The 21,396-nt window shown below is 50.6% G+C and overlaps 1 protein-coding gene across 2 annotated transcripts in view; it reads left to right on the top strand.

Annotated features, from left to right (window-relative positions):
• The window catches only part of LOC311241096 (E3 ubiquitin-protein ligase TRIM35-like), a 17,912-nt gene extending 10,064 nt beyond the window's left edge, over positions 1-7,848 (top strand). For both annotated transcript variants that reach the window (XM_084329792.1, XM_084329793.1), the window contains one exon: positions 6,121-7,848. In XM_084329792.1, coding sequence (XP_084185918.1) covers positions 6,121-6,799 — 679 coding nt within the window. In that variant the 3' untranslated portion in view covers positions 6,800-7,848. The remainder of the gene's footprint in view (positions 1-6,120) is intronic.
• The last annotated feature ends 13,548 nt before the right edge of the window (positions 7,849-21,396 follow it).

Genomic DNA, 21,396 nt, shown 5'->3' with positions numbered 1-21,396 from the left:
CTCCGTAGTCAGGGGCTTGTGTCTGTAGTGAAGCGAATCTGTTTTGAATCGCCACACCAATCCCAGGGTCATCTCCTGGGCTTCTCCCGGGATTGTAGCCATCCAGGTCTCGCTGCTGGCTGCCTTGTCCTCGGAGGAGAGGCTGCGCAGTACTTGCGGATCGCTGCTGGCCCACTGCCTGAGATCAAAGCCGCCTTTGATCAATGATGCGCGGAGTTTAATCAGGAGAGCCTCGGCTTCTTCCTGGGTTGAAAGGCTTTGTAGACAGTTGTCTACGTAGAAGCTGTTCTTTACGCTGTGTCGGACCTCTTCGTCCGCTGCTGGGTCCTCTGCTACATGTTTCTGTAGTGCAAATGTAGCACAGCAGGGGCTGCACGTCGTTCCGAAGGGGAGGACTTCCCATTGGTAGATGGCTGGGTGCTCATCTCCTGGCTTCTCTCTCCATAGGAACCGTAACAGGGGCTTGTCCTCCTCTACTAATCTCACCTGCAGGAACATTCCTTTAATGTCCCCGCTGATGGCCACCTTTTCCTGGCGGAAGCGGAGTAGAACGCCGAGTAGGGAGGGGCCGAGTGTGGGACCGGGCAGTAACTCTTTATTCAGATTTTGGGATCCGATCTGGTAGCTGCAGTTAAATACTATGCGGTCTTTACCGTTGTGATGGACCTTGTGGTGAGGCACGTACCACGATTCAGTGGTCTGGTCAGCCTCTTTAATGTCCATCTTTGTGACGTGTCCCGCTGTGATGAGCTTCTCAATCTCAGCGCGGTATACACTCTCTTGGGCGGGGTTCTTGGCTAAGCGCCGCTCCGTGTTCAGCAGGTACCGTTCTGTGGCGTCTGTCTTGGCGTGGAAAGTAGGCATTCCTTCTCGCCGCAGGAGTGGCGTGGCGTATCTCAACACGCCGTTGACCGGGACTCTCTTGGTCCCTGTCTCGAGGAGGTGAATGGCGTAAATGTCATCTTTAGAGCGAATGTCTTTCTTTCCGTTCTTAAAGGGCATTTGTTCCAAGGTCCATAGCCGCTCTACGTGTTGCAGGAGTGCGGTTTCTCCCTCTGTGACTCGGGAGTGGAGACATCTAGTGGCTGTACTTCGGTTGAGAGATTTGGCGAGCGGGCCTTGGAGAGTCCATCCCAAACGGGTCTCGACTGCTGCAGGACAGCCTCGGGGTCCGGTATGAACCCGGTCTATCGGGACAATGAGGTCTGCATGGTCGGAGCCTATCAACAGGGTCGGCATAGCATTGTCTATGAGCGGGATCGGTAACTTGCGCAGATGTGCATATTTCTCCATCAGCTTGGCGACGGGGTATGTGTACCGCGACAGTCCTATTTCTTGGCTGGTGAAAGCGTCTGTAATCTGGTACCGTCGCTCAGGCTGGCCGCTTGCTGCGATAGAGAATGAGACATTCTCGCCCTTTATCGTCTTCAAATCTCGTCTTATTGTCCGAATTGCCATTTGGGTTTCGCTTCCCCGCAGCCCTAGCTGGGCCGCAGCGGAGGCGAGCAGAAGGGTCTTCTCGGACCCGTCATCGAGGACGGCGTAAGTGTCCAGGACTTTATTCTGGTAGCTTAGTGTCACACGCACTACTTTTAGGAGTACTCGGGCTCCACTGCTGCTGGCGGGATCGATGTACATGACGCTCGCTTTGCTGCTGGATGGTGCGGGTGAAGGGCGCCGTCTGTTACTGTCGTGAAGTATGTCCAGATGGGCTCCATCGCACTTGGTGCACCTTTTCTTTAAGCGGCATTCGGCTGCCATGTGTGAGCGCGCACAGCGAAAACAGCGCTTGTTGGACTTTATCCATTGACTTGCTTCCTCCGCGTTCAGCTTGGGGAAGGAGTCACATTGCGCTAGCCAGTGTTCTTTCTCACAGTAGGGGCACACTATCTTCCACTTCTCCGTTCTGGAGGGGGTACTGTGGCTCCTGCTGCTCGGTACTGACTCCGATTGGTGCATCACAGTCACCGATCTTCTTCCATCATTTAGTCGTCTGGTTCCTTCTCTGGAGCCAGGGGTGCTCCGTCCGAATGTATCTAGCCGTAGGCTGGTGACTTCTCTCGCCAGGAAGTCTGCTAGATCGAGGAGGTTCGGTTCGGGGCCATTCGGGTCTCGGTGGTCTCTCTGCCGCCTAAAACGCTCCTGTCGAGCGGGCGGCAGCTTCTCCAAGATCCTTTCCACATTTGAGTTGGCGTAAAGTTCATGCCTCCCCTTCTCTCTCTGCGCTCCCAACATCCCTACCAGGGACTGCACTCTGATGGACAGGTCGTCCAGTGCTCGATTGTCTATTGCTGGGGGTAAGCGGTCGATGTGTCGGATCTCCTGGATCACGTAATCCCATATGCGCCCATACCTCTGGTCCAATGCTACCAGCGCTGCTGTGTATGGGGTGGTGGAAGTCGCGTAGGCGAGCGCTATATTATGTGCGCGGGGTACCTTTAAGTGCTTCAGTAGGATGGCGTATTTGTGGCGTTCATCCAATACATCCACCAACATGGTCTCCAGACACATGCAGAGTTCTGTATACTGGGCCCGGTTCTCTTGGGTGAAGTCGGGTACCATAGGCGTGCCAATGTATGACGCTGACTGTGGATACATCGGCGAGCGTTGGGGGAGAGGCCTCCTAGGCGAGTCTCCTCCCGCTCCTTGGTATGGGCTGGTACCGGCAGTGTACCATGGCCCGCTTGTCCAGGTGCTGTTCCTCGGTGCGGGTCGTGCGTCGTGCTCACCCGGGTATAGAGTCGGGGGTCTGTAGCGCAGCTCCGCGGGAGTATAGCCTGGGCTGTACCGGACCTCCTGGTCCGGTAGAGTACTGTGCTGTCGTCGGGCGTGGTTCTCCTCCTCTTCCTCTTCGTCTTCAGTTAGGTCATCCAGTGCTTGTAGTCTCTGGTTTAGCCTCTCCACAGGATATGCTGCTCCTTCCCGGTTGCTAGGTCTCGCTTGGACCGGTGGGGGGAGGTGGTCTGTGGGGGGTATAGACCTCGTCTGTTGGTCAAGTTCAGGGTTGTTTACTCGGCTAGGGGATGCCGCCCTGGAGGTGTGTCTAGACGAGTTCCTGGAGCCTCTGGCGGAGGGAGAGGGTGTTGTCCGTCTGATCAGCTGTTCTATTAGTTGCGCTTGCTGTCTGTCGCGCTCTGCGTCCCGTAGAGCACCAGCAGCTGCTCGCTGGCTGTCTGCTCGGTCTCGGGCCACATTCTCTTCCCTCTGAATGCGTCTTATTTCTAGACGTATATGCTCTTCTTCGCTCCGCTGCTGGATCTGCAGTCGGTCGCGTTCAGCAGCGGCGTTCAGGCTGATGAGGAAGGCCTGCTGTAGGGTCCTCTCTGCCTCGCTGGGAGAAGGCGGTTGTATAGGGGAGCCTTCCCTCGGGGTACTCCTTGCGGAGCCTTGGAGCTCTATCTCCACGGTGCTCTCCCCGTCTTCTTCCGTGCCGAGTTCTCTCTCGGTAGCGTTGTATTCCTCCCGGGACTCATCAGGGACTACTTCTTCAGTACTGGCGGGGTGTGAAGTCATGTCTGGTTCCCACTGGTCCCCACCGTGAACTTGGTCAGTTACATTAGAGCCCGTAGGGGCCTCTATGGTCGGGGTAGTCTGGGCGTTGGGGTTAGACATACTTTTACTTTCTAGTTTTACCGCGTTTACTGTTAGTAGAAGACTAGGTTGTTGACTGACAGCGTAAGCCTCTAAGTACTGAGGGAGCCGTCGTTCGCGCTGCGGGCGTTGGTTAGGAGGATCGTTTCGTGGAGTGTTCATCATAGGCCATTTCAATATTAATAACACTATATTAATATTACACTAATTACCCTCCGGCTCGAAGGACCAATTTTAACTGAGGGGTACAATTCCCTGACTGTATTACTAGATATGATACTTACTACCACTACCTTTGTACTTAATATTCGGCCACCCAGTACACGGCATAAATATATTATGATGAACACTGTCACGTAGATGAAACGGATCCAACACAAATGTACGAATTAGAAATAGGTCTTTATTTCTACACAGCGATGGTGTGTAGAGCAAGCACTTAATCAAATCAATCACATTTATGAATGGGAATTAGTATGCACTTTTATGGCAAGAGTATTCGTCGGTATATCAATAGAGAATGTCCAATCTCTGAAGGCGCAGGTGGTACATATACGACCTGGAATAGTTAAGGAATAAAAGCAATGATACTTTAATGATTATAGGCTGGATACACTAGGGGGGGTTAATCCGGTCGCTTGTAAGCCGACAGGAGTAGGAAGGGGGGGGGGGGTAGAATCCGGCTGCCTCATCCGGCCAAGGGTATCCCAGGTGAACCCACTGTAGTGCCGTTCAATGCGCCGGCGATCCTTGGACCACAGATGAAAGCAGGTGGACTCTTTGTGGGCCGGCGTCCTCCGGTCCACGGAGGAGAGACGTGAAGCGACCTCGTCTTGCAGAGCGTCTCCTCACCTTGCGTCCTCTCCAGGGGGGGGGGTTCCAACACACGGCAGTGTCGGGGGTCTTTATCCATGGAATAATCAACGTATACAAAGCATAATCCGTGCCGGGGAAGGCGGGCTGTCGTCGGTAGAATAATCCGGTATACAGGTCCACTCGCTCGTCGGCTCTGGGGCTCCTCGGGTGCAGCTTCACGTGGGGTCAACCACCCTGGATAAGCAGCCAGTTCTCTGCCCGAAACGATGGGGTACTGACTACGGTAGTATTCTCACCGCACGAAGCACTATATATTAACAGACTATTATTAGCTTAATAGACTACGTCCAACTCGACGATATAGTGCCAAATATGACTATTCAAATATTAATATACACGATGTCTCAATACCGATGGTAGGCGAACTTGGCCTTACTCCCACACGTGGCGTCGCGGGGAGGCTTTACGCCGGTGACTCTATTGGAGGGTAAGAAACTGGACTGAAAAGGAAGTCCTACTTTAGTAGCGCAGTATATATACGCACTATGAACAAATAGTCCCATTAGTGGTGCGGTAGCCAGATTCCTACGCGGAACTAGGACTTGTTCGTACATGTTGAGCGGTACGTTTGAACTGGGTCTGGGGGGTATGGCAGCCTGGCACCAAGGTCTCGACCAATAGTAGAATGGAGACTATTATGGGATGTTCAGTAGGCTAGAATGGATATTCAATGCATATTGTACAAGGAATATACAAGGGATATCAGGGAATATTAGAGAATATACAAATACAATTAAATATATATATATAAATAAATATATATATTCGGTTTAATCTGGCCCTTCACAACAGTAGTAGTAGTAGCAGTAGTAGTAGCAGCAGCAGCAGCACACTACAGTAAATGTCCTAACCCAATAAGACACGAGACCCTCTTCTTGGGACCAAGTAAGGTTTCGACGATAATCCAATGTACAGTTATCCCACCCCGCCTACCCAAAACACCCACCTCCAATGTACAGTTCCCCAGCCCCCACCCCACCTACCCAACCCCCCCCCCTCCACACCACCTACCCAACCTCCTCCAATGTACAGTTTCTTCGTCAAATGTATATACTCTCTTTTTTAGACTATTTTTTGTATCACAAACAGTACTGTATTTGAAATCTGGTATGTCTTAAATGTATAGATGTTGCAGTACTGTCTATCTGTATGTCATGTATGTCATATATGTTATGATGAATTTAAAATGGGGGACCCTGATGTAAACAAGACGAAAGTCTTTCTCTGGTTTGCATCCCCTTAACAATTGTGTGTATTGAGCTGTACTGTACTGTACCCATTCTGCAATCTGTTAATACACTTTTCAATCAAGCAGTAGCAGTAGTAGCAGCAGCAGTAGTAGTAGTAGTAGTTTTTCTAATCTACATTACAAGCACCTGAAATACAAGTGATCTTGTAGAATGCTTCCTCCACCAGTGTTACATCTGTGTTACAATACAAGTGATCTTGTAGAATGCTTCCTCCACCAGTGTTACATCTGTGTTACAATACAAGTGATCTTGTAGAATGCTTCCTCCACCAGTGTTACATCTGTGTTACAATACAAGTGATCTTGTAGAATGCTTCCTCCACCAGTGTTCCATCTGTGTTACAATACAAGTGATCTTGTAGAATGCTTCCTCCACCAGTGTTACCTCTCTCCCTCTCCTCCAGCCCCCGTCACCCTGGACCCCAACACGGCGTACTCCTGGCTGTCCCTCTCCAAGGACCTGACCAGCGTGGCCAACGGCGGCGCCGTGCAGCAGCTGCCCGACAACCCCGAGCGCTTCGGCCACTTCGTGTTCGTGCTGGGCTCCGAGGGCTTCACGGCGGGCCGCCACGCCTGGGAGGTGGAGGTGGGCGCCAAGGAGGACTGGATGCTCGGCGTGGTGAAGGAGTCCATCAACAGGAAGGGGCGCATCTCCGGCTGTCCCGAGGGAGGCTTCTGGATGATCTCCCACTGCGAGGGCGAGTACTCTGCCATGACGCGGCCCAGCGGGGCCCTGGCGCTGGACGGGGGGCTGACCCGGGTCAGGGTGCAGCTGGACTACGAGGCGGGCGAGGTGGCCTTCTCCGACGCCGTCAGCATGGCCCCCATCTACACCTTCGTGGACTTCTTCACGGAGAAGATGTTCCCTTTCTTCTGCCCCGGGGCCAACATCAACGGGAAGAACGCCGAGCCCCTGAAGATCTGCCCCGCCAAGGTGGCTGTGTGGAACAGCGCCACCTGGTGACGTGGAGGGACCCCCACCGGTCACCGGTACTACAGGACATTACCTTCAGATCTCCTCTACGGTTTCAGGGAAGTGGTGGAGTCAGACGGGGTGTTTGTAAGATTTGTAAGTGTTTGTAGGACAGTTAACATTCAGGGTTATTTATTAGATCACTGACACAATAAATCAAAGAAAACCTTCTATGAAAACACAAATAAAGACATAACTTCGTTTTAGTTTTTTTGGTATGATGTAAAAAGGACAAGTAATCACAAATGCACCGTTTTTCCATCTTATCTTGTGTTTATTTAGTGAATAACAACCATTCTTAAAGGCAAGCCTCTCCCCTGCTAGACTTAACCCTTTCACTGCCACACTACCAAACGGTTAACCCTTTCACTGCGACAATACACAGAAGGTTAACCCTTTCACTGCCACATGACAGTGTGATATTAGTAAAGGGTTAACCTTCTGTAGTGTGGCAGTGAAAGGGTTGAGTCTAGCAGGGGAGAGGCTTGCCCTTGTGTTCCAGGAAGCCTCTGTTCTGTTTGGGTCAGGCAGTGCATCACAGTAAGCAGCGCTGCTCAGCATCAATCTCCCCCTGGTGGCCACAAGAGCACATTTCACACACAGGATTCACAGATCATCCAGTCTATATCAGGGTATCTGCGGGGTATTAAAAAAAAGTATTAAATTCTCAATTTAAGGCCTTAAAGGGTATTAAAAAGTCTTACATTTAATTTGTATGGGTATTACATTATTTGGGGGGGGGCCTGGCTGTCGGGAGATGAAATAATATAAAATATATTATATATTTTTTTATTCAAGTTGTTGTTGCAGGGCAACTGGGAGCTTGGTGTGTCTGGCGAGAGCTTGTATGGAACGTGCGAGAATTTGAATTGTGAAGTGCCTGGTGAACTGGCGTTCAGTGTCGCTATGTGTTTTTTTATTTAGATTTTTTGCTATCGGCGTGATTTTTTTTAAAATGGTCTTAAAAAGTCTTAAATTGAACTTGTCAAAACCTGCAGATACCCTGACTCTATTTCAGCTCCATTGTACCTTTGCTTATTTCTCTGAGACAGCGTTTGACAAGATGTAGGCAGTTCTATGTCATTTATAATTCATGTACCGTATTACCAATGCAAATAACTTAATGTCCTGAGCGATAATAAAGACTTTCTGATTCAGATCTAAATTCTGCTTTTAGCGCCTTGTGTCATCGCCTCCTTTATGGACCTGTGATGTCAGTGGAAACTTGCCAACTCACCCCGGCTCCACCCACGTCTGTGTGTGTGTGTGTGTGTGTGTGTGTGTGTGTGTGTGTGTGTGTGTCTTTCCTGAACTGAAGAACACAGTGTGTCAGCATGTTCAACCCCCGCCTGGTTAGAGGAGCGAGAGAGAGAGGAGGAGAGGGGAGAAAGATGAAAAGGAGAGGGGAGAAAGATGATGAAGAGAGGAGAGGGGAGAAAGATGATGAAGAGAGGAGAGGGGAGAAAGATGATGAAGAGAGGAGAGGGGAGAAAGATGATGAAGAGAGGAGAGGGGAGAAAGATGATGAAGAGAGGAGAGGGGAGAAAGATGATGAAGAGAGGAGAGGGGAGAAAGATGATGAAGAGGGGAGAGGGGAGAAAGATGATGAAGAGAGGAGAGGGGAGAAAGATGAAAAGGAGAGGGGAGAAAGATGATGAAGAGAGGAGAGGGGAGAAAGATGATGAAGAGAGGAGAGGGGAGAAAGATGATGAAGAGAGGAGAGGGGAGAAAGATGATGAAGAGAGGAGAGGGGAGAAAGATGATGAAGAGAGGAGAGGGGAGAAAGATGATGAAGAGAGGAGAGGGGAGAAAGATGATGAAGAGGGGAGAGGGGAGAAAGATGATGAAGAGAGGAGAGGGGAGAAAGATGATGAAGAGAGGAGAGGGGAGAAAGGAGGAAGAGCGAAAGGGGGGGAAAGAGGAGGGGAGAAAGAAATGAAGAGAAAGCGGAGAGAGGAGGAAGAGAGAAAGCGTGTCTGTCTGTCTGTCTGTCTGTCTGTCTGTGTGTGTGTGTGTGTCTGTCTGTCTGTGTGTGTGTGTGTGTGCGTGTCTGTCTGTGTGTGTGTGTCTGTCTCTGTGTGTGTGTGTGTGTGTGTGTCTGTCTGTGTGTGTGTCTGTCTCTGTGTGTGTGTGTGTGTGTCTGTCTGTGTGTGTGTCTGTCTCTGTGTGTGTGTGTGTCTGTCTGTGTGTGTGTCTGTCTCTGTGTGTGTGTGTGTGTGTGTGTGTGTGTGTGTGTGTGTGTGTGTGTGTGTGTGTGTGTGTGTGTGTGTGTGTGTGTGTGTGTGTGTGTGTGTGTGTGTGTGTGTGTGTGTGTGTGTGTGTGTGTGTGTGTGTGTGTGTGTGTGTGTGTGTGTGTGTGTGTGTGTGTGCGTGCGTGCGTGCGTGTGTGTATATATCCAGCCAGGCTGCAGGACGGCAAACAGGATTTCATCTTTCCTGAACTGAAGAACACAGTGTGTCAGCATGTTCAACCCCCGCCTGGTTAGAGGAGAGAGAGAGAAAAGGAGAGGGGAGACAGAGAGGAGGAGAGGGGAGAAAGGAGGAAGAGAGAAAGGGGGGAAAAGAGGAGGAGGGGAGAAAGAGATGAAGAGAAAGGGGAGAGAGGAGGAAGAGAGAAAGATGAAGAGAGAAAGGGGAGGAAAAGATAGATGAGGAAGAAATAGAGAGAGGAGGGGGAGAGAGAGGAAAGGAGGAACAGGAAGAGAGGAGGGTGTGTGTTAAAGAAAAGCCATACGAGACAATGGAAGGGGGGGGGGGTAGGCGGAGTGGGGTGATTAGCGTGTCACAGGCTCTAGTACGACGTCATCAGCCTCCATCTCACTGATGCTTTGGGAGACGGCAGGGAAGTTGGGCATAATAATGAATATTTTGACGGTTGCCATGGAAGCCAGGGTTGAGGCGATGCCGCCTTGCTGCAGGACATCCCAGGTCTCCCACTGGCCTCCGCCGCTGCTCGTGGGCGCGGCGGGCGCAGGAAGTCCTGGCGACACACCGAAAGAGGTGATGATGATGACGTCTTCTTCTGTCGAGGGAAGTCAAAAAGTTGCATCGCATGTGTTGGATTTCCTTGACCCTTAATTCATGTTTGTTTACACTCATCCTGTATTCCTTCAGGATAGGACTCTGTTGTGTTGGTTTGTTAATGAAGAAAAGTCATTGAATTAAATCTCCCCCTCGAGATAATATACGACACACACGCTCCGGTATTCTCTTCAGGTTTATTGGCATAAACGGCAAAATGGTTACAAGCATAGGTGTAGTAGATTTAGGGGGGGTTGCAGGGGGACCCCCTCAATATTGAAAAGAGATACATTTGTCTCCCTCAAAAAACACTGTAGCTATTATAAAAGACAACCCCCTCCCCAAAAGAGGTAAACACATTTATATATCCTTACTGTAACTGAGGGGTACAATTCCCTGACTGTATTGATAAGTATGGTATCATTAAACCACTACCGCTTTATGTACTTTAATTACTGGCCATACAGTACACGATATATGAATATGATGAACACTTCCCACAATGAAATCGGTTCCAGTCAAAGGTATTAATCAAGTATTTAATGGAGCAAAAGGTACATAGGATACTTTACATTATTCTTTGAATGCACTTGTAAGGCAAAGGAGTATGCGCAGGCAAATCAATAACGAATGTCCATTCTCTGGTTACGCAGGAGGTAATTATACAACCTGAATCTTAGGGAATTATATCTATGGTACACTAGTAATAGCGGGAGATACTGGAAGGGGTTCCCACTGGTTGTAAGCCAGCAAGGGGGTAGAAGATCTGTCGGTAGTAGGACGTCTGGTCAACGATGACTAGGGAGACTTCAGGTACAGAAGCCGGTGCAGTAGTCTCTTGATCCACAGACGAATACAGCTTGGTTCTCTTGTAGACTGTAGCTCTACAGTGAAGAAAGCTAGGCGGCCTCAGGCTCTCTGAGCGCCGACTCGACTTGACTCCTCTCGGGGTAAATCCAACACGTGCAGGCGTCGGCGATTATCCGCTCCATAAATCATAGGACCAAAGCAAATATATTCCAGCCGCAAAGGGCTATGTAGTCGTCGGGTAGATTAATCCAGTGTACATGTCCATACGGTTCTCGCCTAGGTCTCCTCGGGTGAAAGCGCCATGCGGTCGGCCCAGCCTGGATAAGAACTCTAGCTAATACGAGAAAGCGTTGGAGATGCTGGTCACTATAGAATTCTAACCGCACGATACACTATACACAAATAGACTATTAAAGACTCAATAGAAATATGTCGCACTCGACGGTATAGCGCCAAACTCTGACAATTCAGTTACTAATTCGCACGCGGTCTCGATGCTCTATTCTGAGGCCAAACAGGCCATACTTCACCGCACGTTGTATCGTGGGTGAGGCTTCAACTTATCGGTAACATACTAAATGCACGAAGGGTACGGAGGTAAGGGGCTAAGGGGCTTCTACATTCACCTGCGCCGTATTTATACGCACGGTGCATAAACTAGTTCCACTCTCATTTCTGTCGCGTATCCCTGGGCAAGGTTGGGCATGTCCAGACACGTCGTGTCGGTGACTTTGAACTTGGCTCCGGGGGCCGGTCCCTGGCGCCGGGGAGAATGAAATATTATGGGCTGGACTAAAGGGATATTCCGTGTATATGTACAAGGAATATACAAGGGATATCAAACGATATACAAATACTATGCAATATATATCAATAAATAAATATATATATTCGGTTTAATCTGATCCTTTGTAACAGCCGCCCCCTAATTAGTCCCACCTAATTAGCTAAGCAGAGACAGATTAACCGCACTGTCCACTACTCAATGTCTGCTGTGAGGGTCAGTCAGTTCACAAAGTCATGGGGTCATGGTCGTCATCGATAGTATCGGGGAGCCTTGGCAGTTCTATTAGCCTCGCCACGGGTCGGGTGTAGGTCCGCCCTTGGACGAGCACTTCAGCTGCTCGGACCTTTCCGTCGGCACCGGTGATCACTTTGCTTACGCGGCCAGCCGGCCACATAGCTCGGGGTAGTGACTGGTCGATAATCATGACGACTGTTCCTTCTGTCAAATTGTCTCTCTCTTTCACCCATTTCTGGCGGGTCTGTAGAGACGGTAGGTAGTGGAGTAGGAAGCTGTTCCAAAACTTGTCAGCCAATACTTGACTGTACCTCCACATTCTTCGGCCGTTCGCTTCTTCAGGCCTGTACATTGTCTGTGGTAGCGCGGGGTCCAGCCGCCCCATCAAGAGTGTGTTGGGGGTGACTGGGTCGACATCTGCTACATCACTTGAGACGTAACCGAGGGGCTTTGAGTTCAATACTCCCTCGATCTCCGTGAGGACTGTCATTAGGACTTCTTCCGCCACGGTCTGGGCCCCAAGCACGGCGTACAGGGCTGTCTTTATTGAACGTACTTCTCGTTCCCAAGTTCCACCGAAGTGAGGTGCGTTCGGGGGATTAAACTGGAAGTCAATCTGGGATGGAGCGAGGTGGGTCTTAAGTTCTGGGCCCATAGCTTGGAAGCTCTCTCTCAGCTCTCTTTCTCCGCCTTTGAAGTTTGTCCCGTGATCAGACAACAATATAGACGGTTTGCCTTTCCGCGATGTGAATCTTCGGAAGGCCATAAGGAATGAGTCTGTGCTCATGGTTGGAAGGAGTTCTATATGTATCGCGCGGGTGGTCATGCATTTGAATACAATACCCCACCGCTTCTCGGTTCCTCTTCCTTTCTTTATATACAGCGGGCCGAAACAGTCCATACCGGTGGAGTGAAAGGGCTTGTCGCCGAGTCGGAGGCGACCGGGAGGTAGGTCTGCCATCCGGGGTATACTGGGCTGCGCTCGCCACTTACGACAGTCTAGACAGGTTCGCTGGAAGCGCCGCACTGCTTCTCTCCCTTGCAGTATCCAATAACGACATCTGATCTCCGCGAAGACTCTCTCTGCCCCTGCGTGGTGCACATCCTCGTCGTATTTCTTTATGATCAGCTCTGTGACCTTGTGTCGGCTGTTCAAGACTATCGGGTACTTGACGTCATCCGGTAAGTCTGGGGCTCTCCGCAGACGACCACCCACTCTGATGAGACTATGGGCGTCGCTCTCGGGTGCTAGGTGGAGCAGTCTGCTGTCTGATGGGACGGGCTTTGCTCCCTGTAGACAGTCTAGCTCATCGGGGAACGAGTCTCTCTGGGCTCGTTGTAGTAGAAGAAGTTCCGCTTCTTCGTAGTCAGCTGCTGAAATGTCAGTAGTGGGCTGAACCTCTGGGTGGTGCCACAGAAATGTCTTTAGCTGCGCACTCTCTAGGGTGAGGCAATCGTCTATGTCGGGGTCTGTGGAGACGAGTGTGTTCAATCCACAGAACACAGATTTCTTGTTTTCGGCCTCCTCTTTACTCGCCTCCCGTGGGGTGGGTGTAGGCCACTCTTCTTCCGGGAGCTTGAGAAACTCTGGTCCGTCACTGTATGGGTTGTGACGGGTGAGGTCATCCAGGGACATTCCCCGGGTGATGATGTCAGCTGGGTTGTGTTTTGTGTCCACATACCTCCAGCTTGCTACTTCTGTTAACTCTTGAATCTCTGTGACTCTGACTCCCACGAAGACCTTGTATCTGCACGAATCAGACCGGATCCATGTGAGTACTGTCGTGGAGTCTGACCACAAGATTGTTCTTTGCACCGGGATGGTGAGTTCACGTTGGATTAACGTGGCGAGGTGCGCTCCTGCTAGGGCTGCGCAGAGCTCTAGACGCGGGATAGATTGTTGCTTTCGTGGGGCTATTCTTGAGCGAGCCAGGATGAAAGCAGTATGTATTTCTCCTCCCTCCTCTCGGGCACGCAAGTAGGCCACCGAACCGTAGGCTACTTCGGAGGCGTCGCTGAAAACGTGCAGGTCCATCTGGCACGTCTCCGGCCTCACTGTGGGTGGGAAGTAGCTGCGGCGTATGTTAACACCTGGGAGTGAGCTGAGTTCCGTCTCCCACTCTCTCCATGTGGATGCAAGGTGTTCGGGTATGGGGTCGTCCCAGCCCTGGTCCTTGTCCCATAACGCTCTTACAATCATCTTTGCCCTGGTGGTGTAAGGTAGAATACATCCCAACGGGTCATATTGTCTGGCGAGTGTTCTGTATACACTCCGTCTGGTGGTCGGTAGTGCAGTCGACCTTCCCTGCTCCTTGGTCAGGGGTGTGTGTTTATAATGGAGCGAGTCTGTTTTGAAGCGCCAGACTAGTCCTAATGTCATTTCTTGGGCTTCTCCTGGGATGGTCGCCATCCAGGTCTCGCTGCTTGCTGCCTTGTCCTCTGGGGAGAGGCTGCGCAATACTTGCGGGTCGCTGCTGGCCCACTGCCTGAGATCAAAGCCGCCTTTGATCAGGGAGGCGCGGAGCTTGAGTAGAAGAGCCTCGGCTTCTTCTGGCGTCGAGACGCTTTGTAGACAGTTGTCCACGTAGAAACTATTTCCTACACTTTGTCGGACCTCTTCATCTGCTGCTGGGTCCTCTGCGACGTGTTTTTGCACTGCAAACGTAGCACAGCATGGGCTGCATGTGGTTCCGAAAGGGAGGACTTCCCATTGATAGATGGCTGGTTGCTCATCCCCGATCCTCTCTCTCCATAGGAACCGCAGCAGGGGCTTGTCCTCTGGGGAGAGGCTGCGCAATACTGGGGGGTCGCTGCTGGCCCGCTGCCGGAGATCAAAGCCGTCTTTGATCAGGGAGGCGCGGAGCAGCGCACGACGTCGCCAGTAAATTTTCTTTATGTGTCCCGCTGTGATTCGCTTGTTAGTCTCAGCGCGGTACACAGTCTCTTGAGCGGGGTCTCTGGCTAGGCGCCGCTCTGTGTTCAATAGATACCGCTCCGTCGCTTCTTTTGGGGCGTGGAAGGTAGGCATACCCTCTCGCCTCAAGAGTGGAGTTGCGTATCTCATCACTCCGTTGACTTTGACTCTCTTTGTCCCTTGCTCGAGGAGTGCTATGGCGTAAATGTCTTCCTTGGAACGAATGTCTTTCTTTTCGTTCTTAAAGGGCATTGTCTCTAGTGTCCATAGCCTCTCGACATGCTGTAGGAGGGTGGTGTCTTCTTCTGTCACTCTGGAGTGGAGGCAGCTAGTGGCTGCTGTTCGGTTAAGAGACTTAGCGAGGGGGCCTTGTAATGTCCATCCTAGGCGGGTCTCGACTGCTGCAGGACAGCCTCTGGGCCCTGTGTGGACCCGGTCTATCGGGACTATGAGGTCTGCATGGTCGGAGCCTATCAGCAGGGTCGGGGTGGCACCGTCTATGAGCGGGATAGGTAGTTGACGCAGGTGCACATATTTATCCATCAGCTTGGCGATGGGGTAGGTGTACTGCGACAGGCCTATTTCTTGGCTGGTGAAAGCATTAGTAATCCTATACCGTCTCTCTGGCTGCCCGCTTGCTGCGATAGTGAAGGAGACATTCTCGCCCTTTATCGTCTTTAGATCTCTTCTTATTGTCCGAATCGTCATCTGGTTTTCGCTCCCCCGCAGCCCTAGCTGGGCCGCAGCGGATGCGAGGAGAAGGGTCTTCTCTGACCCGTCGTCAAGGACGGCGTAAGTGTCCATGACCTTGTCTTGGTAACTCAGTGTTACGCGGACCACCTTTAAGAGCACTCGGGCGCCCCCGCTGCTGGCGGGGTCAATGTACATAACACTTGCCTTTGTGCTGCTTGAGGGTGCGGGCTTTCTTCTGTTACTGTCGTGTAGGACATCTAGGTGGGCTCCGTCACACCGACTACACCTCTTCTTTAAGCGGCACTCGGCTGCCATGTGACTGCGCGCACATCGGTAACAGCGTCGGTTGGACTTTATCCATTGACCCACTTCGTCGGCGGTCATCTTCTTGAATGTGTCACATTGTGACAACCAGTGTTCTTTCTCGCAGTACGGGCACACCATCTTCCACTTCTCTTTCATCGAGGGGGTACTGTGGTTCTTGCTGCTCGGTACTGGTTCTGATTGGTGCATGACAGTCACCAATCTTCGGCCATCGTTTGCTCTCCTAGGTCCCTCTCTGGAGCTTGGTGTGCTCCGCACGAACGTATCCAATCGCAGGCTGCTGACTTCTCTCGCCAGGAAGTCGGCTAGGTCTAGGAGGGATGGCTCGGGACCGTTAGGATCACGGTGGTCTCTTTGCCGCCTGAAGCGCTCTTGTCGGGCGGGCGGAAGCTTCTCTAAAATCCTCTCGACATTAGAGTTTGCGTATAGTTCGTGCATACCCTTTTCTCGTTGCGCCCCCAGCATCCCTACCAGGGATTGTACCTTGATAGACAGGTCGTCTAGTGAGCGATTGTCTGTGGCTGGGGGTAGGCGGTCAATATGCCTTATCTCTTGTATTACGTAGTCCCATATGCGTCCATATCTTTGGTCGAGTGCTGCTAGAGCCGCTGTGTATGGGGTAGTAGAGGTGGCATAGGCCAGCGCTATATTGTGCGCTCGGGGCACCTTGAGGTGCTTCAATAGGATAGCATACTTGTGGCATTCATCAGCTACATCAGCCATCATTGTCTCTAAGCACATCCGTAGCTCCGTGTACTGTGCTCTGTTCTCATGGGTGAAGTCTGGAAACGTCGGTGTGCCAATGTATGATGCCGTAGATGGCTGGCACATCGGTGAGCGTTGGAAGAGAGGCCTCCTAGGCGAGTCTCCTCTTACGCCTCTCGGTGGGCTGGTACCGGCAGGGTACCATGGCCCGCGTATCCAGGTGCTATTCCTCGGGACTGGTCGTGCGTCAATCTCACCCGTGAATTGAGTCGGGGGTCTGTAGCGCAGAGCCGCGGGGGTAGAGCCTGGGCTGTACTGGACCTCCTGGTCCTGTGGAGTACTGTGCTGCTGTCGGGCTTGACTCTCCTCCTCTCCCTCTTCTTCTTCCTCTGTCAGGTCCTCTAGATCCTGTAGTCGTCTATTTAGCCTCTCCGCGGTGTATACCGTTCCTTCCTTGTAGCTGGGTCTCACTGGGACCGGTCGGGGAAGGAGTTCGGAGGGGGGTATAGGCTCTCTCTGGTGGTCGGGCTCAGGGTCGCTTGATCGGTTAGGGGAGGGTGCCCTTGACCCGTGTCTTGACGAGGCCCTGGAACCCCGTGCGGAGGGAGGGGGTGTTGCCCTGGCGATCAGCTGCTCCATTAGCTGCGCTTGTAATCGGTCGCGCTCGGCTTCACGCTTGGTGAGAGCGATGTCGCGCTCTGCTTCGCGCTTGGTGAGAGCGATGTCGCGCTCTGCTTCTCTTTGGGCACCGGCAGCGGCGCGCTGGGCTTCGGCGGCGGCGCGCTGGGCTTCGGCGTGGTCTCTTACCATATTCTCTTCCGTCTGAAGGCGTCTAATCTCTAGACGTATACGATCTTCGTCGCTCCGTTGCTGCGCTTGGAGGCGTTCTCTTTCCATGGAAGAATGTTCGCGCTCACTAAGCGTCTGTGCTTGGAGTCGATCGCGCTCTGTTGAGGCTGCTAGGCTGGCGAGGAACGCCTGTGCCAGCATCTTGTCCGCCTCGCTGGGGGAAGACGCTGGTTGAGGTGATCCGCTCCTGGCAGTACTCGTTGGAGATGCGTTCTCCTGCGGGGAGTCCTGGAGCTCTATCTCCTGGGCGCTCTCCTCTTCTTGTACCGGGCAGAGTTCCATCTTTGGAGGGTTGTCTTTCTCCTGGAGCTCTCCGGGGACTACTTCTTCGGTCTTGGCGGGGGGTAAAGTCGTGTCAGTTCCCTCCTGGTCCCTACCGTGAGCTTGGTCAGTTACATTAGAACCCACTAGGGCCTCTGTTGGCGGGGTAGCCTGGTTGATAGGGTCGGACATAATTTTACTTTCTACTTTTTCCGCGTTTACCGTCTGTAGAAGGCTAGGTAGTATACTGGCAACGTAATCCTCTAAGTACTGAGGTGGCTGCCGTCTACGCTGCGGGCGATCTACTTTAGGAGGACCGTTTTGTGGAGTGTTCATCATAGGCCATTTCAATATTAATACCACTATATTAATATTACACTAGTTATTCTCCGGCTCGAAGGACCAATTGTAACTGAGGGGTACAATTCCCTGACTGTATTGATAAGTATGGTATCATTAAACCACTACCGCTTTATGTACTTTAATTACTGGCCATACAGTACACGATATATGAATATGATGAACACTTCCCACAATGAAATCGGTTCCAGTCAAAGGTATTAATCAAGTATTTAATGGAGCAAAAGGTACATAGGATACTTTACATTATTCTTTGAATGCACTTGTAAGGCAAAGGAGTATGCGTAGGCAAATCAATAACGAATGTCCATTCTCTGGTTACGCAGGAGGTAATTATACAACCTGAATCTTAGGGAATTATATCTATGGTACACTAGTAATAGCGGGAGATACTGGAAGGGGTTCCCACTGGTTGTAAGCCAGCAAGGGGGTAGAAGATCTGTCGGTAGTAGGACGTCTGGTCAACGATGACTAGGGAGACTTCAGGTACAGAAGCCGGTGCAGTAGTCTCTTGATCCACAGACGAATACAGCTTGGTTCTCTTGTAGACTGTAGCTCTACAGTGAAGAAAGCTAGGCGGCCTCAGGCTCTCTGAGTGCCGACTCGACTTGACTCCTCTCGGGGTAAATCCAACACGTGCAGGCGTCGGCGATTATCCGCTCCATAAATCATAGGACCAAAGCAAATATATTCCAGCCGCAAAGGGCTATGTAGTCGTCGGGTAGATTAATCCAGTGTACATGTCCATACGGTTCTCGCCTAGGTCTCCTCGGGTGAAAGCGCCATGCGGTCGGCCCAGCCTGGATAAGAACTCTAGCTAATACGAGAAAGCGTTGGAGATGCTGGTCACTATAGAATTCTAACCGCACGATACACTATACACAAATAGACTATTAAAGACTCAATAGAAATATGTCGCACTCGACGGTATAGCGCCAAACTCTGACAATTCAGTTACTAATTCGCACGCGGTCTCGATGCTCTATTCTGAGGCCAAACAGGCCATACTTCACCGCACGTTGTATCGTGGGTGAGGCTTCAACTTATCGGTAACATACTAAATGCACGAAGGGTACGGAGGTAAGGGGCTAAGGGGCTTCTACATTCACCTGCGCCGTATTTATACGCACGGTGCATAAACTAGTTCCACTCTCATTTCTGTCGCGTATCCCTGGGCAAGGTTGGGCATGTCCAGACACGTCGTGTCGGTGACTTTGAACTTGGCTCCGGGGGCCGGTCCCTGGCGCCGGTGGACCACTGTCCAATAGGAGAATGAAATATTATGGGCTGGACTAAAGGGATATTCCGTGTATATGTACAAGGAATATACAAGGGATATCAAACGATATACAAATACTATGCAATATATATCAATAAATAAATATATATATTCGGTTTAATCTGATCCTTTGTAACACTTACCTTTAACTATATATTAACCAACAATCAGTCAGGGCGCCTGCACAGCGAGGAAGGGAGATTGTGAGGGTAGTGTGACCTCCCACACATTACACCTCACCAGAGTCCGCGCTGGCAGGTGAAAAGATGTGGCTGGCTGGCTGGCTGGCTGACTCCGCATGTATCGGAGGGGACATGTGATCGGCTTCTATCAACCCTCCCTAGATCGACCAGTGGGGGGCACATGCGAGCAATGACCAGGAAGGGGAGGGGGGAATTGGCATGACGACTAAATTGGGATGGGAGAAAAACACAGAAAAACAGGAGAAAAAGTGGATAAAAATAAATAAAAATAAAGACATTTCCACCATAAATTGATGCAGAAAAGGCACAGAGTGGTGCATTGGTTTGACACTCTATCCCCCCCCCCTGCTCAAAGTGTCTCCCCAGTGATGAAACCAAACCTACTCCCTTGGTTAAGTAAGTATAGGAGGTTACTCTCCGGTTCTCTCTCAATCATGTCTCAGTGACCCATGACCTCACCAACGAGCACAGACCTTTTCTTTCCCTATACTGATATTGACACGTTCTCATCCATCAGGGACCTCTAGCGCTTCGTTGGCGCCTAACCTTTGACCTCCTAGATTTGTTCCTTCTGCGAGGGTGTGACATCTGGAATCTCTATTGGGTCCCTAAATGTTGACACGCTGCGTGATATACAGGTCAGAGGTAAGAAGAGCTGTCTCATAAGCCCTGAGTTAATTTAGGCCTGGGTGGTTTATCTTCTAAGATAACTCTACCCATAATCCTTCAGATCTTCTGTCAAGAGAAGCATTGCATGAGATAAGATATTCCTTTATTGATCCCTTTGGGGGAAATTCAGGCATCGTAGCAGCATGGGGGAGGGTTATGATACAGGTCATAAAATGATAGTACAGTGGAGAAGTAAAAAAAAAAAAAAAAAAAAATAGGCAGTGTAAATAATATAATTAATATAATAGTATGCGCATATTGGCAAGTAGGCAGTGTAAATATAGGTCAAGGTGCAGATGAGGGTATGTATGCCCTCTCAGTTATATTTGCCTGACAATAAATATAGTTACAATATATATAATCTAATATCTAATTTAATATATATATATATATATATATATATATATAATATTAAATAAAAAAAAATTAATCTAAAAACAACCAAGGTGAACAGTGGGATGAGCTCAGAATAACCTCTCTGCTGTGCAGAGCCTCATCCTGTACTCTTGTTTGGAATGATAAATGACTCGTCAAGTTCTGTGTCTGTGTTTCTTTCTGTATACTTCCTCTGCCCATACTTTAAAAGGTGCCGTGAGTGGTATCTTTTTGTTGTTAAAATAATAACTCTAGTCTACATTCTGACAGCCATCACTGATATAGATTGTCTGGTCAGTAACATGGGTATCTTAGTCCCTCCACTCCGCTCCAGGCTTTAGCTGCCATTTTCTCCTTCCTCGATTTCTGTCTGCCTCTATGGTTAAATTGAATATTACATTTTTACATTTACATTTAGTCATTTAGCTGACACTTTTATCCAAAGCGACTTACAACGACTGTACAACAAGTCAGCAGGAAGGGTACAACTCTGGCAGCTAAGGGTAAGTACAATCTTTTGTCAAACTTGAGTCGAACTTGAGTGCTACAGACTTGAGTATAGGAATGGGTCTGAGGCGGCCAGAAGATGCAGAGTGGAGGGGTCTTGAGAGTGTGTAGTTAGAGACCATTGACCGGAGGTAGGCAGGGACCGACTTTGGTAGGTTGGAGATCAGTATGAGTCCTGTATGAGTTGAAGTGGCTTGGTGGCGGTAGTCGGTATAGGCCAGCTAGCAGTGCATTGCAGTAGTCGAGGCGAGACATGACTGTTGATTGCAGGAGGAGTTGAGTGGCTTCTTTTGTCAGGAAGGGGCGGATCCTTCTGACGTTGCTCAGGGAGAATCTGCAGGTTCTGGTTGTTGCAGAGAAATGTGAGCAGAGAAGTTCAGCCGGTCGTCAAGGACTACACCTAGATTCTTGGCAGTCGGGGTCCACTGTGATTGAAAGGTCGATTTGGCCGGCGGGCGAAGCAGCTCTGTTTTGCATAGGTTCAGTTTGAGGTGGTTGGTCGTCATCCAGGTGGAAATGTCGGACAGGCAGGCCGAGATCCGCTCAGAGACTTGGGTATCTGAGGGTGGAAAGGAAGAGGAAGAGTTGAGTGTCATTGGCATAGCAGTGAGAAGGCATGAGATGTGATAATGAGCGAGAAGAGGAGGGGTCCAAGGACCTCTCCATGATACTTGATATGAGCTGTCGTCAAGGTAGGATGACAGCCGCGCCAGTGC

This window comes from Notolepis coatsorum (assembly GCF_963971535.1).
Source record: "Notolepis coatsorum genome assembly, chromosome: 14".
Classification (NCBI taxonomy): domain Eukaryota; kingdom Metazoa; phylum Chordata; class Actinopteri; order Aulopiformes; family Paralepididae; genus Notolepis; species Notolepis coatsorum.
This window is presented reverse-complemented; position numbering and strand designations above follow the sequence as displayed.